Source organism: Hylobates moloch, unplaced genomic scaffold (genome assembly GCF_009828535.3).
Source record: "Hylobates moloch isolate HMO894 unplaced genomic scaffold, HMol_V3 SCAFFOLD_4, whole genome shotgun sequence".
NCBI lineage: Eukaryota > Metazoa > Chordata > Mammalia > Primates > Hylobatidae > Hylobates > Hylobates moloch.
This window is the reverse complement of record NW_026652279.1, coordinates 156,081,233-156,096,373: the sequence shown is the minus strand read 5'-3', so window position 1 is coordinate 156,096,373 and position 15,141 is coordinate 156,081,233. Positions and strand designations below refer to the sequence as shown.

General features: G+C 44.0%; 1 protein-coding gene and 1 non-coding gene across 4 annotated transcripts in view; one reads left to right on the top strand and one right to left on the bottom strand.

Moving 5' to 3' along the window:
- ABCC4 (ATP binding cassette subfamily C member 4) overlaps positions 1-15,141 on the top strand; it is a 287,148-nt gene that overhangs the window by 93,164 nt on the left and 178,843 nt on the right. For all 3 annotated transcript variants that reach the window (XM_032151108.3, XM_058438015.1, XM_032151110.2), the window contains exons 5-8: positions 956-1,045; positions 2,086-2,249; positions 3,764-3,889; positions 4,903-5,152. In XM_032151108.3, coding sequence (XP_032006999.1) covers positions 956-1,045; positions 2,086-2,249; positions 3,764-3,889; positions 4,903-5,152 — 630 coding nt within the window. The remainder of the gene's footprint in view (positions 1-955; positions 1,046-2,085; positions 2,250-3,763; positions 3,890-4,902; positions 5,153-15,141) is intronic.
- On the bottom strand, positions 1,291-1,395 carry LOC116467709 (small nucleolar RNA U13). Its single transcript, XR_004247914.1, has one exon. It is a non-coding gene; the product is annotated as a small nucleolar RNA U13 (small nucleolar RNA).

Sequence of the window (15,141 nt, the reverse complement as noted above, 5' to 3'; positions counted from 1 at the left end):
AGTACTTGAAAAACCACACGTACTGTTCCATATTGCCTTCCATAAGCTTCACCTGCTTCAGCCCCACTTCCATGAGTTTCACCTGCTTCAGCCCCACTTCCATAAGCTTCACCTGCTTTAACCCCATTTCCGTAAGCTTCACCTGCTTCAGCCTCGCTTCCATAAGCTTCACCTGCTTCAGCCAGGTTTGGGATGTTCTTTATTCAGCAGCCTCCACATCCCCCTTCTCCGTACTTCTGTCCTGGCTAGGCCTCCCCTGCATTGCCCTTCCCTTCCCTCCATAAAGTCCGTCCTTCATCGTCCAGGGTCTCTCCCACCCAGTGTCCCTCAGTTGGAACTGCCCCCAGTTCTCTGTGCAGGTCACAGTTGAATCACAGGTGTCTGGACATACCTAGCCCTGTCTCCCAAGGCAGGAAAATGTGACTGTGTCACTGTATCTGCTGGGGCTCCTGGTGTCCTCCAGATAATTAATACTCCATATTTGTCATTTCCCATTGATCACATTCAAACCCTCTGATCCAGGCAGGGTGAAGAGACTAAGGCCCCGTGTGTTTAATAATGTTGCACAGAGAATTAGTGATTGGTATGGATTTATAGTCCACGTCCTCTCATTTTATTCCTCTGACAGCCTCTTTGTTCTTCCCTAATTTGGCTCAAAATTACTCTGGTTGGCTCTTAAGTAGAAACTTATGCCCTTTTGTACTTGGGGGCATGTCCAAATTCATTAAATGAGGTGGGAGATTTTTCTTCTTCCTAACCCTCGCGTTGCTGTCCTGACACAGCTGCCACCACTAAAGGTACTGGTGGGGCAGAGAGAGGGGGCAGTGGGGGATGGGGATGCTGGTCTTTAGATCTGGTCTTGACATCACACAAGACTTCCTCAGGTCTGCTGTGTCCTAAGCCTGACTTAGTATCACTGCATGAATACAATTCTCTACAACCTCTTTTATTTCAGGCACTTCGTCTTAGTAACATGGCCATGGGGAAGACAACCACAGGCCAGATAGTCAATCTGCTGTCCAATGATGTGAACAAGTTTGATCAGGTAAGCTGCAGCTCAGGGATCCTTTTTCATTGCATTAAACATCCCTCTTCCCCCTTTTATTCTTTCTGGAGACAGGGGCTCACTCTGTTCACACTGGATTGCAGTGGCAGGATCATAGTTCACTGAAGCCTTGAACTCCTGGGCTCAAGTGATGTGCGATCCTCCTGTCTCAGCCTCCTGATTAGCTGTGACTACAGGTGTGCACCACCATGCTCAGCTAATTTCTCTCTTTTTTTGAATTTTCCTGTCAGATGGGCTAATGTAGCAACATCATAACAAAATTCAAGGGTGGCACATCTCACACAAGTGCGTGAACACCCGATTATCATGCTCATGAACTACAAAAGGATTGCTGGCTAATTTCTTTTTTTATTATTTGTAGAGAAGGGATCATGCCTTGTTGCACAGGCTGGTCTCAAAATTCTGGCCTCAAGCAATTCTCGCTACCTTGGCCTCCCAAAGTGCTGGGATTACAGGTGTGAACACCATACCCGCCCAGTGTCCATTGTTTAATACTTAACCTTGTAGAGGTATCGCTTTTTTTTTTCCAATTATTCATTCATCAGACATGACCTAAAGCCTCCGCTCAGTGTCAGGGACGATGAGTAAGACGTGGTTTCTGTTCTGAAGAAGCTCACGGCCTGTCTGGGAGACAAACACACAAGTAAATTACTGGAGTATGTGGTGGGCACTATAGTACAGGCTTTCTTGGGGTACTGGGGAGCCCCAGGGCATATGGGAGCTGAATTCTGTGGCAGAGAGTTCTGGAAAATGCTCAGCTCATCAGTGAGATAGTCACGATCAAGATCTTCTAATGCCGCTGGTCAGATTCTCTTGCAAGTCTCCCAGACCCGCTCTTTGTTTCCCCAGAATGGCTTCACCTGTGGCAGGTGCTCGGCTTTCTGCTTTAGCAGGTGTAAACCCACTGTGGCCATTTCTGTTTAGGATCTTGCCTGTTCCTTTCCAGCGGATCATTTCTGTACTGTGTTCTTACTGGTTTTGCTTTTCTGGAGTCCTAAGAATGCTCTTTTTCTTTAAAGGTGACAGTGTTCTTACACTTCCTGTGGGCGGGACCACTGCAGGCGATTGCAGTGACCGCCCTACTCTGGATGGAGATAGGAATATCGTGCCTTGCTGGGATGGCAGTTCTAATCATTCTCCTGCCCTTGCAAAGCTGTTTCGGGAAGTTGTTCTCATCACTGAGGTAAGAGAAATACTGGTGTGAAAAATGTCGTATGTATTTGGTAACATCCACAGTCTTCCCAATGTTTTGTTCAGAAACAAACTAAATGCCTTTTGTTATCTCTTCCTTGCATATGTTGCAGCTCTTCAGGCTCAGCCAAGGGGGCCTCCATCCTTATGCTGAAGGCAAATCTTTAAGGGAGAAAGGTGAAGGCATTCACCAGCTCCTCCCAGCCAGCTTTTCAGGCGCTGTGGCCTCAATAAGTAGAGTGTCCTTAAGCAGAAATCACATATGTAGAAGTTAGTTAAACATATAATGAATAATGATAAACTGAAATATTTCATAGGCTCCATTCTAGCTGCATACATCTTTACTGTGCTTGTGTTAGAGCTATTTTCACATGTATATATATGTGTGTTATTTTTAATTCAGTATTTCCATTAAATTGTAAGCTCCCCAAAGGCAAGGTGAATTTTAATGATGTAGTTATAAAATCACACAATCCTAGTAGCATATGTGTTAGGAATATGGTTGTTAGCTGGTCATGGTGGCTGACACCTATAATCCCAACACTTTGGGAGGCCGAGGCAGGTGGATCACTTGAGGCCAGGAGTTCAAGACATGCCTGGCCAACATGACAAAACTCCGTCTCTACTAAATTTAAAAAATTAGCTGGGCATAGTGGTACACGCCTGTAATCCCAGCTACTTGGGAGGCTCAGGCATGAGAATCACTTGAATGCAGGAGGCAGAGGTTGCAGTGAGCCAAGATTATGCCAGTGCACTCCAGCCTGGGTGACAGAGTGAGACTCTGTCTCAAAAAAAAAAAAAGAAAGAAAGAAAGAAAGAAAGAAATACAGCTTTTGGTCAAGAGATTAATGATGATAAAATAAATTAGACTTGAAGCAGTTTCCAACGAATTGGAAATGAGTCATTGTCAAGGTTGTCAGCTGGATCGAGATGAGCCACTGTTGGAAGTGCATTGAGTTCTTTGTTTTATGCATTTGCTTATGGTGTATTTTCTAGTTGGACCTTCCCCTCTTTGCCATCTGGAGAAATAGTCCTTGTCCTTTGAGGCCCCATTCAAATGCTTCCGGTCCTCTGAAGCTTTTTTTTTTTTTTTTTTTCTCTCTTCTTTCCCAGTGAAGTTAACAAACAGCCCTTTCTTTTCTGCTCCCCAGCACTTCATTCCCATTTTAGCACACTCCAACCACTGTATTATCATCAGGCTTGGGTGCCTTTCTGCCTTTCCTGCCCACCTGTGAGCTCCTCGAGGGGACAGATTACATCTGACTCATTTTCATGTCTTCCTCAGCAGATATTACAAATTCTCCAAAATACTTATTGAGTTGGGATAGACTGTTGACTTCCTAATCGAAGTCTTTTTCTATTTGTATTTTGAGTAGGACCTGTCTGTGTTGTCGGAAGCAAAAGCGCCGTAGGGAACCATGTGATGCAGGTCCCTGCCTGTGCCTGCCGCTGATAAGGGCAGGCTGTGATCGCTCAGGCTCATCTCCCGTATCTGGTCCCCCTTAGGAGTAAAACTGCGACGTTCACGGATGCCAGGATCAGGACCATGAATGAAGTTATAACTGGCATAAGGATAATAAAAATGTACGCCTGGGAAAAGTCATTTTCAGATCTTATTACCAATTTGAGAAAGTAAGTTTTTGTATACATCGTACCATATTTTTGTACTTTTCTATTTGCTATTCTTGTTGATGGTTTTAGAAGTTTTACTATGTTTTCACTTATGGGAAGTTCAGTACAATCCATCCCACTCCCCACGCATGGCAGTTGGGTTAAGTAGAATGGCAGAGAACGTTATTTTCACTTGGTCTTCCATTTACCATGTTCTTAAACAGAAAGCATGTATGCTTCTTACTAATACAAAAGTGAAATTCCAGATGTTTCTGAATATCCCAAATCCCAACAATGAGTCTAAGATGTTAGTATTTGAGAATAATGGTATTTAAAATAAAATTATAATTTATATTAATGTAGCAAAATGGGCAAGTTATAGAGACTGGGCATATCTATATTGGCCCAAACTATACGAATCAGTATTTTTCATCCCAAACAGGCATGGAAATACTGTTAGTTGTGCTTTGTGTTATTAGAAATTTTGGAGGGGCTGGGTGCGGTGGCTCATGCCTGTAATTCAAGAACTTTGGGAGGCTGAGGCGGGTGGATCACATGAGGTCAGGAGTTTGAGACCAGCCTGGCCAACGTGGTGAAACCCTGTCTCTACTAAAAATACAAAAATTTGCTAGGTGCGGTGGCACATGCCAGTAATCCTAGCTACTTGAGAGGCTGAGGCAGGAGAATTGCTTGAACCAGGAGGCGGAGGTTGCAGTGAGCGGAGATCGCACCATTGCCTGGGAGACAAGAGTGAAACTCTGTCTCATAAAACAAAATATGTGTTTTTTTGGCTTTTGGATTAAATATTTGATTAGTTGTTGCATTCCAGCACTTGGTACTTCTTATGATTTCCTGGGTAGTTCCTGGCCACCTCTCACCTTTGCACTTTTTTGTTGTTGTTGCCCAGGATGGTCTCAAACTCCTGGGTTCAAACAGTTCATCCACCTCAGCTCCCAAAGTGCTGGGATTGCAGGTGTGAGCCACTTTATCTGGTTGACATCACTGCTTTTTTAAAAACCTGTACTCTCTTTCAGGAAGGAGATTTCCAAGATTCTGAGAAGTTCCTACCTCAGAGGGATGAATTTGGCTTCGTTTTTCAGTGCAAGCAAAATCATCGTGTTTGTGACCTTCACCACCTACGTGCTCCTCGGCAATGTGATCACAGCCAGCCGCGTGTTTGTGGCAGTGACGCTGTATGGGGCTGTGCGGCTGACGGTCACCCTCTTCTTCCCCTCAGCCGTTGAGAGGGTGTCAGAGGCAATCGTCAGCATCCAAAGAATCCAGGTTGGTGTCAGATGCCATTTTAAAGTTGTAGGTGCATTTGAAGTAGAATGATGTCTCCTTTTATTTAGCATCACTATGTTCCAGTGTAATTACATTTAACTCTCTCATAACCAAAACGTGCCGCCATTCCAAAATGTTGTGTGTACTTCCCTATCTTAGATAGAGCGCACTAAAGACAATGCAAGCATTGTGATCATTTATTGGCAGCAACATAAACAGCAGTGGCACAGGGCTTTTGATGTACAGGTGGTAACTGCAGGTGTGATTAAAATGTCTAAGCTGTCTAAAAGCAGGAAAAGCAAATAGATTTCATCTCTTATGTTAACACCAATGAGAAAGTAGTGAGTATGGGTTGAGTATGATTCTTCTGTGGGCTGGAAGGAAAGAACTTGCTGGAGGTCCCTGCTTCTTGGTCAGGAAGAATGGCCTCAACTTCACTTAGCTATCCCTGTTTGAAAATAAGTTCTTTTCTCTGTAGATGTTTTCCTTGTTAATTTCTGTGCATGCCTTTAGGATCTCTGCCGTTTCTTTCCTGTCTGCTTTTCACTTTTTTCTTACTGTTGATGAACCTATCTCTGCCAGACTTCTTTCTTTCCAATTGGTTGATTTCTACTGCCTTGCTCCATTTGTACTACTGTAACCGAATACCTGAGACTGGCTAACTTATACATGTTAGACATTTATTTCTCACAGTTCTGGAGGCTGGGAAGTCCAAGAGTAAGGCTCTGGCATTGGTGTCTGGTGAGGACCATTCTCTGCTTCCCAGATGGACCTCTGTGTCCTCCCATCGTGGAAGAAACAGAAGGACAAAATGGGCCTGGTTAGTTCCCTCCAGCCTTCTATAAGGACACTAATCCCCTTCAGGAGGGCTCTGCCATAGCCGCCTAATCACCTCTTAGAGGCCCCACCTCTTAACACCGACGCTGGGGTGAACTTCCAACCTATGAATTTAGAATAGGCATGCCCATTCAAACCATAGCATCCACTTTACACACCATCACCTTTTCCTAAGTAGCTGTCACTAAATTGCCAGGGGTAAATAATTTATATCACCAAGATAAGGTCCCGGCACATAATGTGTGCTCAAGTATTTGTGTGTTTATGAATAAGTTGAAAATTAAAATAAATTGGCTTTGTGAGAGGGCTTGGCAAGAACTTAACTGTCTAAGCTTTTCAAAAATCTGCTTTGTTTTATTCCTGGTTCTTAATAGAGATGGATGCCCAAGGACAGACTTGAGTGAACTTAGCTGACGCTGGCTGTGATTATTTTTTATTTTTATTTTTTTGGTGGGGGAGAGAATGGGGTGGGTGTTCTCATGAAAGCTAAGATTCTTTTTTACGATGAAATTTGTTTTTTGAAGATGAGATCTTGCTGTGTTACCCAGGCTGGAGCATAGTAGCTATTCATAGGCAGACTCCCACTACTGATTAGCAAGTTTGTATTTCATAAAAAATATTACCTATAAAACAGACCATATAGGGTCAATTCTTATCTCCATTCTTTCTGACAGCAGCTTCAGGTAACACTGTGAATGGATGGTCCATGCAGGTCAGTAACACTTTTTTCATGTAGCTTTTGCATCTTGAAAGAAAGAACTTAGGAATATACTTTGACCAGAGTATCTTTCTGGTGTGCAGGACACCTCTTTCAGGTGGAAGGGCCACATATGTATTGTGCTGCTGTAATTCTCTGACTGCTGTTGCTGCCCCTCACCGTGATTGCAGGTGCTGGTGTGTGTACTGTGGACCAGGGCTCTTGGAAGCCTTTACATGTTATTTCATGTTATCCTCACAATTGAAGGAGATAAGCATTAGTGTCCCCACTTTACAGAGAATGAAACTGGCTCCTGTAATAGGTTAAGGAGTTTGCCTATCTTAGAACTAGGAATCTGTTCAGAACCATGATTTCTTAACCATTGTTACATTGCCTATTGTATTAGTTTGTTTTTATATTGCTATAAAGAACGTCCTGAGACTGGGACAATTTATAAAGGAAAGAGGTTTAATTGACTCACAGTTCAGCATAGTTGGGGAGACCTCAGGAAACTTACAGTCATGGCGGAAGGGGAAGCAGGCACTTTCTTCACAGGGTGGCAAGAAGGAGAAGTGCAAGCAGGGGAAATGCCAGACGCTTATAAAACCATCAGATCTCATGAGAACTCACTATCACTAGAACAGCACAGGGGAAACTGCCCCCATGATCCAGTTACCTCCACCTGGTCCCACCCTTGACATGTGAGGATTATGGGGATTACAGTTCAAGCTGAGATTTGGGTGGGGACACTGAGCCAAACTATATCACCTGTGTTGCTGCCTTAGTATCCTCTGGTGTGGGATATTTCCTTCAGTATTCTTTTACTCATCTAGTCTTATTCCACAAACCTTGAAAGGTTCTCTGTTTCTTATGGAGTCCTATTTTTGAATCCTAGGTGTAGGGCTTACCTGGCCACATCGTGTGTTTCCCAGCACATGACTCGTCTCTGTTCCCACTTTGGGGTCTTTTGCTCTGTGTGGCTGGGGTGTCCTCCCTTCTGTCCTTGATTTAAGCAGATGCTACTAAGCCCTCCGGCCAGGTCTCAGGAGCCTGTGGTACTTTTGTTCCTGCTGAGCAAGGCCAGTACGGTGCAGCTCAGCACTGATGGACACATGATGGGCACCAAATGCTGGATGGACAGAAGCAGCAACCATAGCAAAAGTCTGGGGCCCTATACAGACCCAAGGTGGCCCAGCCTGCACTAGAAGCCAGAGAAAGGCCGAGCGAGGAAGCAGACTCGAGTTGAATATTCCCAGAACACCAGGCCTTGTTCAATGGGGGTATGAGGGTCCTCAACTCCGGGGAGCTGGATTTTTTTCAGAGTGGACTGGATCGGAGTCTGTGCCTCGTTATGCGTGTCCCTCTGTGCATCTCAAACCCTGTTGGACTTGGTGGACCTCCTCTTATAAGAGAGGGGCCGTGTCTGACATTAAATATAGACCCTCCTGGCTGGGCGCGGTGGCTTACACCTATAATCGCAGCAGTTTGGGAGGCCAAGGTGAGCAGATCACTTGAAGTCAGGAGTTAGAGACCGGCTTGGCCAACATGGTGAAATCCCGTCTCTACTAAAAATATAAAAATTAGTCAGGCGTGGTGGTACACGCCTGTAATCCCAGCTCCTCAGGAGGCTGAGGCTTGCTTGAACCCAAAAAGTGGAGGTTGCAGTGAGCCGAGATTACGCCACTGCACTGTAGTCTGGGTGACAGAGTGAGGCTCTGTCTCCAAAAAAAAAAAAAAAAAGAGCCTCCTGACTGGCTTCCAGGTTGTGAAACAAATGGACTTCCCTTGGGCCATGTGGAGAAATAGAAACAGTCTTACTTGGTTAATAAAATTAGTCTGTCTTCCTGGCCATTATGAGATAAATGAAGATTAAGATTAAGACCATGGGGCTTTATATGAACAAGTAATAGCTGGTGAGTACTTACTAGGTAACAAGGAGGGGCCCAAGTGCCTTATGAATATTCACTCCTTTTACTTGTGTAACTCCCCTATCATTCCCACATTACAGATAAAGAAACTGAAGTCTGAGGAGGGTGAATAGCACCTCCACGTTTTAACAGTTAATAAAAGGCTGATCCGGGGCTTTAGCCCAGGCCGTCAATCCGTCTCAGAAGTGCAGCCAGGCACGATGGCTCACATCTGTAATCCCAGCACTTTGGGAGGCTGAGGTGGGCAGATCACTTGAGGTCAGGAGTTCTAGACCAGCCTGGCTAGCATGGTGAAACCCCACCTCTACTAAAAATACAACAACAACAACAACAAAATTAGCTGGACGTGGTGGCGCACATCTGTAATCCCAGCTACTCTGGAGGCTGAGGCACGAGAATTGCTTGAACCCGGGAGGTGGAGGTTGCAGTGAGCTGAGATCGCACTACTGCACTCCAGCCTGGGTGACAGAGCGAGACTCCATCTCAAAAAAAAAAAAAAAAAAAAAAGTACACATTCTTACCCCCACATGCACAGCATGACCTGAATGCAGATCTCACTTCTGTGCGGCAGCCATAGAAAATAACTGGGCAAAGAGCAGCCCCAACAGGTGGTATGGGGGGGTGGGACGAAGACCTTGGGTCCTCACCAACTCTCTGGGCCTCGGTTTTCTTATCTTTAAATAAGGGGATTGAACTTAGTGTCTGGGGGTCATTTCCTGTTTTGTCTCACTTATTTAGAAAACTGTCTGTATTAGTCAGAGTTCTCCAGAGAAGCAGAACCGATAGGGCCAACATGTGTGTACATGCAGAGAGAGATTGGTAGATTGATAAAATTGCCTCACGCAACTTGGAGGTGAGGTATGTCCACAATCTGCAGGGCAGCTGGCAGGCCAAAGACCCTGGGAAGAGCTGATGATGCAACTTGAGTCTGAGGAGGACAGTCTTGAGGCAGAATTCCTTTTTCTTTGTAGGTCTTTTTTCTGTTAAATGCCTTCAACTGATTGGATGAAGCCCACTGACATTATGTAGGACTTTAAAGTCTACAGATTTAAATGCTAATCTCAACTGAAAAACACTTTCCCATTGATATCCAGACATGTTTGAACAAATATCTGGGGACCGTGGCCTAGCCAAGCTGACACATAAAATTCACCATCACACAGTCTTTTTTTTCTTTTGAGACGAGTCTCACTCTGTCGGCTAGGCTGGAGTGCAGTGGCATGATCTCAGCTCACTGCAACCTCTACTTCCTGGGTTCAAGCAATTCTCCTGCCTCAGCCTCCTGAGTAGTTGGGATTACAGGTGTGAGCCACCATATCCAGCTAAGTTTTGTATTTTTAGTAGAGGCAAGGTTTCACCACGTTGGCCAGGCAGGTCTCGAATTCCTGACCTCAAGTGATCCACCCGCCTTGGCATCCCGAATTGCTGGGATACAGGTATAAGCCACCGCACCCGGCCCATCACACATTCTTTAATCCTCATCTCTTCTTTTGGGCTCTCCATACGTGACTTTGTCTTCATTTTCCCCTTATTATTGAAGCCATTTGTTTATAGATTTCTTTCCCTTCCTAAACTCTAAACTTACAAAAGGCAGAAACAATGCCTTGTTCATCTTTATATTATGTGTAGCTTGCAGGTGCTCAGAAAATGTGTAAGTGAAGTCAACCTCCAGCTTCATTACATCTATGAGATTTGGAAAATGCCTAACAACTGAGCATTATTTTGGTGGGAAGTGATGACTGTCGTTCTCTGCTGAATTATGTCACACATCAGAGAGTGTGGCATGAAAGGGATCCTGCAGATGATTTTCAGGGAATTGTGGTCCAATATGCAGCTAGGGAAGAAATCCGTAAGATTTTTTATTTTTTTCCCCACTAAAATGCAACTCACCTGTGTCTAAAGCTTGAAATTCTTGTTCATGTAGATAGATGTATGCATATAGTAAAATAAAATGACCGGCTGGGAATTTTGCATTTTCCAGTGGCTAACTTTGGCAAGGTGCTCTGTGTCCAGATAAAGGAGGCATCTTTGACTTGGGCAGGAAACTTTAATTTCCCCTCACGTACGTAGTTTCTGGTGGGAGGATGGGCCTAGAGTTAGGCAGTAGTGATTTTCAGTAAAGGAGAAACAAATGGCCAGGCATGACTGGTAAGAAAGCGTTGGTGTTCGTATGGTGAACTCCTTCATGGTGGTGTTGAAGTCATTGTTGGAGGTTTTGTTTTGTTTTGTTTATTTGTTTTTTCTTCCTTTAGAACTTTGTGTTTTTTCAATCTGGATGGTTCCTGTAACCCATTTAAAATTTTGTCCCCTATTTCATCAGAATTACCTGATGCACTGATTAAAACTAAATTATTACACCTTAGAGATTCTGCTTCACCAGGCATTGGCTGGGGCCCAATATCTTTTGTTTTGTTTTGTTTTGAGACGGCGTCTCACTGTCACCAAGCTGGAGTGCAGTGGTGTGATCTCAGCTCACTGCAACCTCTGCCTCCCAGGTTCAAGTGATTCTCCTGTCTCAGCCTTTGGAGTAGCTGGGACTACAGGCATGCACCACCACACCCGGCTGACTTTTGTATTTTTAGTAGAGACAGGGTTTCACCACGTTGGCCAGGATAGTCTCAGTCTCTTGACCTCGTGATCCACCCGCGTCGGCCTCCCAAAGTGTTGAGATAACAGCGTGAGCCACTGCGCTCAGCCCAATCAATATCTTTAGAAAGTGTCCTGGTGTCCCTGAAAATATGCTGTCTTTGGGAAACCTTGCCCTAGTTGTGTGATAAAAAAGCACATGAGGTCAAAATATATGTAGCAAATATAAATGACGTCAGGATAACTTAAGACTAAAATCATTGAGAGGAAGCACACAGACACCTGTTTTGGTCTATGCTAGGCTTTTGGGGGTTAAGTTTGGAATTTATTCATTCAGTTAGTCATTGACTCTACAATGTAATTGAGCACCTAGCTTAAGCTGGCACTGTGATAAATGCTTAGATACAATGGTAAGCCAACACACAGAAGTCCTTCCTGCTGGGAACTTCCTCCTGGGAATCATCAAGTGGGGGTTAATAAATAACCACATAATTAAAATCAGTGCTCATGTGTCATTGTCTTTGGAAGGCAATGTCTGAGATGCCATGAGGTGCTTTGGTAGAGATGCCGATGCCATTATGGAGGTGTAGTGCTTCCTGCAAAGGGTCAAGAAATAGCCTGCAGCATTGCGTGCGTGGTAGTGGAGAGAGATGGGGAAGGGTTCGGGAAGGGAGGTGGCTTGGGGCAGCCAGGAGGCTGATGCCCTGCATTTCCCTGGGGGTAATTGTGTGAGAAAGCTCTTCATGTTCAAGAAAATCCACATATTTTCAATTCACCCTGGCTGCAGCCTGGGGAATGCATTGGGGCCCAGAGTAGAGGCAGGGAGATACGTCAGGAGGCTGATGCAGCAAGTAGTCCCGGAAGATGATGATGTGATTTGGACTCAGGCCAAGTGGACAGCCTTGGATAGATTTGAAAGCCATTGAGAGCATGTCCTGATTTGGGTGTGGGGCAAGAGGAGGGATTAGTCAGAAGAAGGGATCAGGGCTACTTTCGTTCTTATGGCTGCAAAATCACCTGGGTTCACTGAAATATGGAATACTAGAAGACCAGATTTGGGGATGAATTTGGCTTTGAAGACTGGGATGCTTTAGAACTGTGCAGATGTTTGCTACAAGACCCACTGATGGGGTCTGCCTGGTTCCGCCTCCTTTCCTATTTCTCTAAAAATGGAGGTTGTAAATGATGAGTGTAATGAATTGATTCAATGTTCACTTTCTTCCTTGCCTCTCATGTGGATGTGTTAATGAATAATGAGAGGGTGAAAAATGGCATCAGGAGAGGAGGAATAGGTCTGCCCGATATACTGATCAGAACTAAGTGAGTCTTGACCATAGATAGACCAGAGCTTGGCAGACACATAGAGTTTAGAAAACATTGTGTTGTTAAATTGTTAAAAAAATATTTTTATATTTTAATTTTAAGTTTTTTATTATACTTTTTCTAGGACACGTGCAGAACATGCAGGTTTGTTACATAGGTATACATGTGCCATGGTGGTTTGCTGCACCCATCAACCCATCATCTAGGTTTTAAGCCCCACGTGCATTGGATATTTGTCCTAATGCTCTCCTTCCCCTTGCCCATCACCCTCTGACGGGCCCCGGTGTGTGATGTTCCCCTCCCTGTGTCCATGTGTTCTCATTGTTCAACTCCCACTTATGAGTGAGAGCATGCAGTGTTTGGTTTTCTGTTCCTGTGTTAGTTTGCTGAGAATGATGGTTTCCAGCTTCATCCATGTCCCTGTAAAGGACATGAACTCATCCTTTTTTATGGCTGCATAGTATTCCACAGTGTATATATGCCACATTTTCTTTATCCAGTCTATCATTGATGGGCATTTGGGTTGGTTCCAAGTCTTTGCTGTTGTGAATAGTGCTGTAGTAAACATACATGTGCATGTGTCTTTATAGTGGAATGGTTTATAATCCTTTGGGTATATACCCAGTAATGGGATTGATGGGTCCAATGGTATTTCTGGTTCTAGTTTCTTGAGGAATTGCCACATTGTCTTCCACAATGGTTGAACTAATTTACGCTCCCACCAGCAATGTAAAAGTGTTCCTATTTGTCCACATCCTCTCCAGCATATGTTGTTTCCTGACTTTTTAGTGATCACCATTCTAACTGGCGTGAGATGGTATCTCCTTGTGGTTTTGATTTGCATTTCTTTAATGACCAGTGATAATGAGCTTTTTTTCATATGTTTGTTGGTCGCATAAGTGTCTTCTTTTGAGAAGTGTCTGTTCATATCCTTCGCTCACTTTTTTGATGGGGTTGTTTTTTTTCTTGTAAATTTGTTTAAGTTCCTGGTAGATTCTGGATATTAGCCCTCTGTCACGTGGATAGATTGCAAAAATTTTCTTCCATTCTGTAGGTTGCCTGTTCACTCTGATGATAGTTTCTTTTGCTGTGGAGAAGCTCTTTAGTTTAATTAGATCCCATTTGTCAATTTTGGCTTTTGTTGCCATTGTTTTTGGTGTTTTAGTTGTGAAGTCTTTGCCCATGCCTATGTCCTAAATGGTTATTGCCTAGGCTTTCTTCTGGGGTTTTTATGGTTTGAGGTTTTACATTTAAGTCTTTATTGTCTTTGTTACTCATACTTTTCAATTTCCTTTTTTCCATGTACAGAAAATGAAGGTTTTATTGTGAAGTTTTTAGGTCTAAGAAGTTCCATCTGTTTTTCTTTTATTAAGGAAAGGATTGATGGTCTTGGCATTAAGCAAGTCCAATAGAATTTTAAGAGATCTTATCTTAACAGCAAAGCACTGAAAGTCTTCAATGACTTCCACATCCAGTAAAACATGTCTCTGAGGTTTTATTGTTCACAAAGCTGCTTCAGTTTTTGCCAACCATCCACTCTGAAGTCAATCAGTCTCTTTGACTTCAGTTCTGCCGTCTGATACTTCCCCAAATGAACTTTCTGGGGATGCACCTCATTGCTGTATTGGCAATGTCATTTCAGCTTTTTCTTCCTCCTGAGTGACAGAAAGTCCAGCCAGCCCCTCCAGCATCTTTACAAGCCGTTCATGTGTTGAGTGGAGTCTCATTTAACCACTAAACTATTATCATGTCTGTCTCCACTCAGATCTATTGTTTATTGACCAGTGCTCAATAGGTTTACTGTGTGCATAGTTTTTTATTTTGAAGGTGGGGAACTTCTGTTCTCACATGCACATACAGAATATTGAATTGATGTCTTGGTCATACACTTCAGCTAAAATCAGAATTTTATTCTGTCTGGACAAGATTAAGAAGATGTATGACCTTTTGCTTGTTGCTGTGCTAACTGACATAGCTGATTGTTTGAATAATTTAAGCCAATCATACAGTCTGTTTATGACTGTAGCATGTATCTGTGAAGAGCTGACCCCGTGTGCAGTGCAGTGTTCATGCAGGTGAGTGTGTTTGTAAGTGCAGGATGGGGGACATATCTCTGCCCTGTACATAACTCAGTTTCGGTCCCAGCTGCAGCCACCCTGGGCTGGTTCCCAGCAGGATTAGTCTTTGAGGTGGGCCCTCAAAGACAGGGTGGGATTAATACTCGGGGAATCAAGGCAAAGGCTACTTTGGGAGTGTGAATGTCAGTGCTGCTGGGTCATGGAAGAGTTTGAAGCATGGTGTTCATTATCAGAGGTGTTTTCAGAAGATCCTTAGGTAGTGGTGTTTGGGAATGGTTTGGTTGTGATGGGGGATGCTGGAGAAGGGACCAGTGAAAACATTGTATCAGTGTCACACATGATTGCTGGTCAGTAAACTTGTGAAATTGGGTCTGGTCTTTTCCTTCCTTCCTTCCTTCCTTCCTTCCTTCCTTCCTTCCTTCCTTCCTTCCTTCCTTCCTTCCTTCCTTCCTTCCTTCCTCCCTCCCTCCCTTTTTTTTTGACAGGGTCTTGTGCTATTGCCCAGGCTGGAATGCAATGAGGGAGGAGCCCTCATGGCTT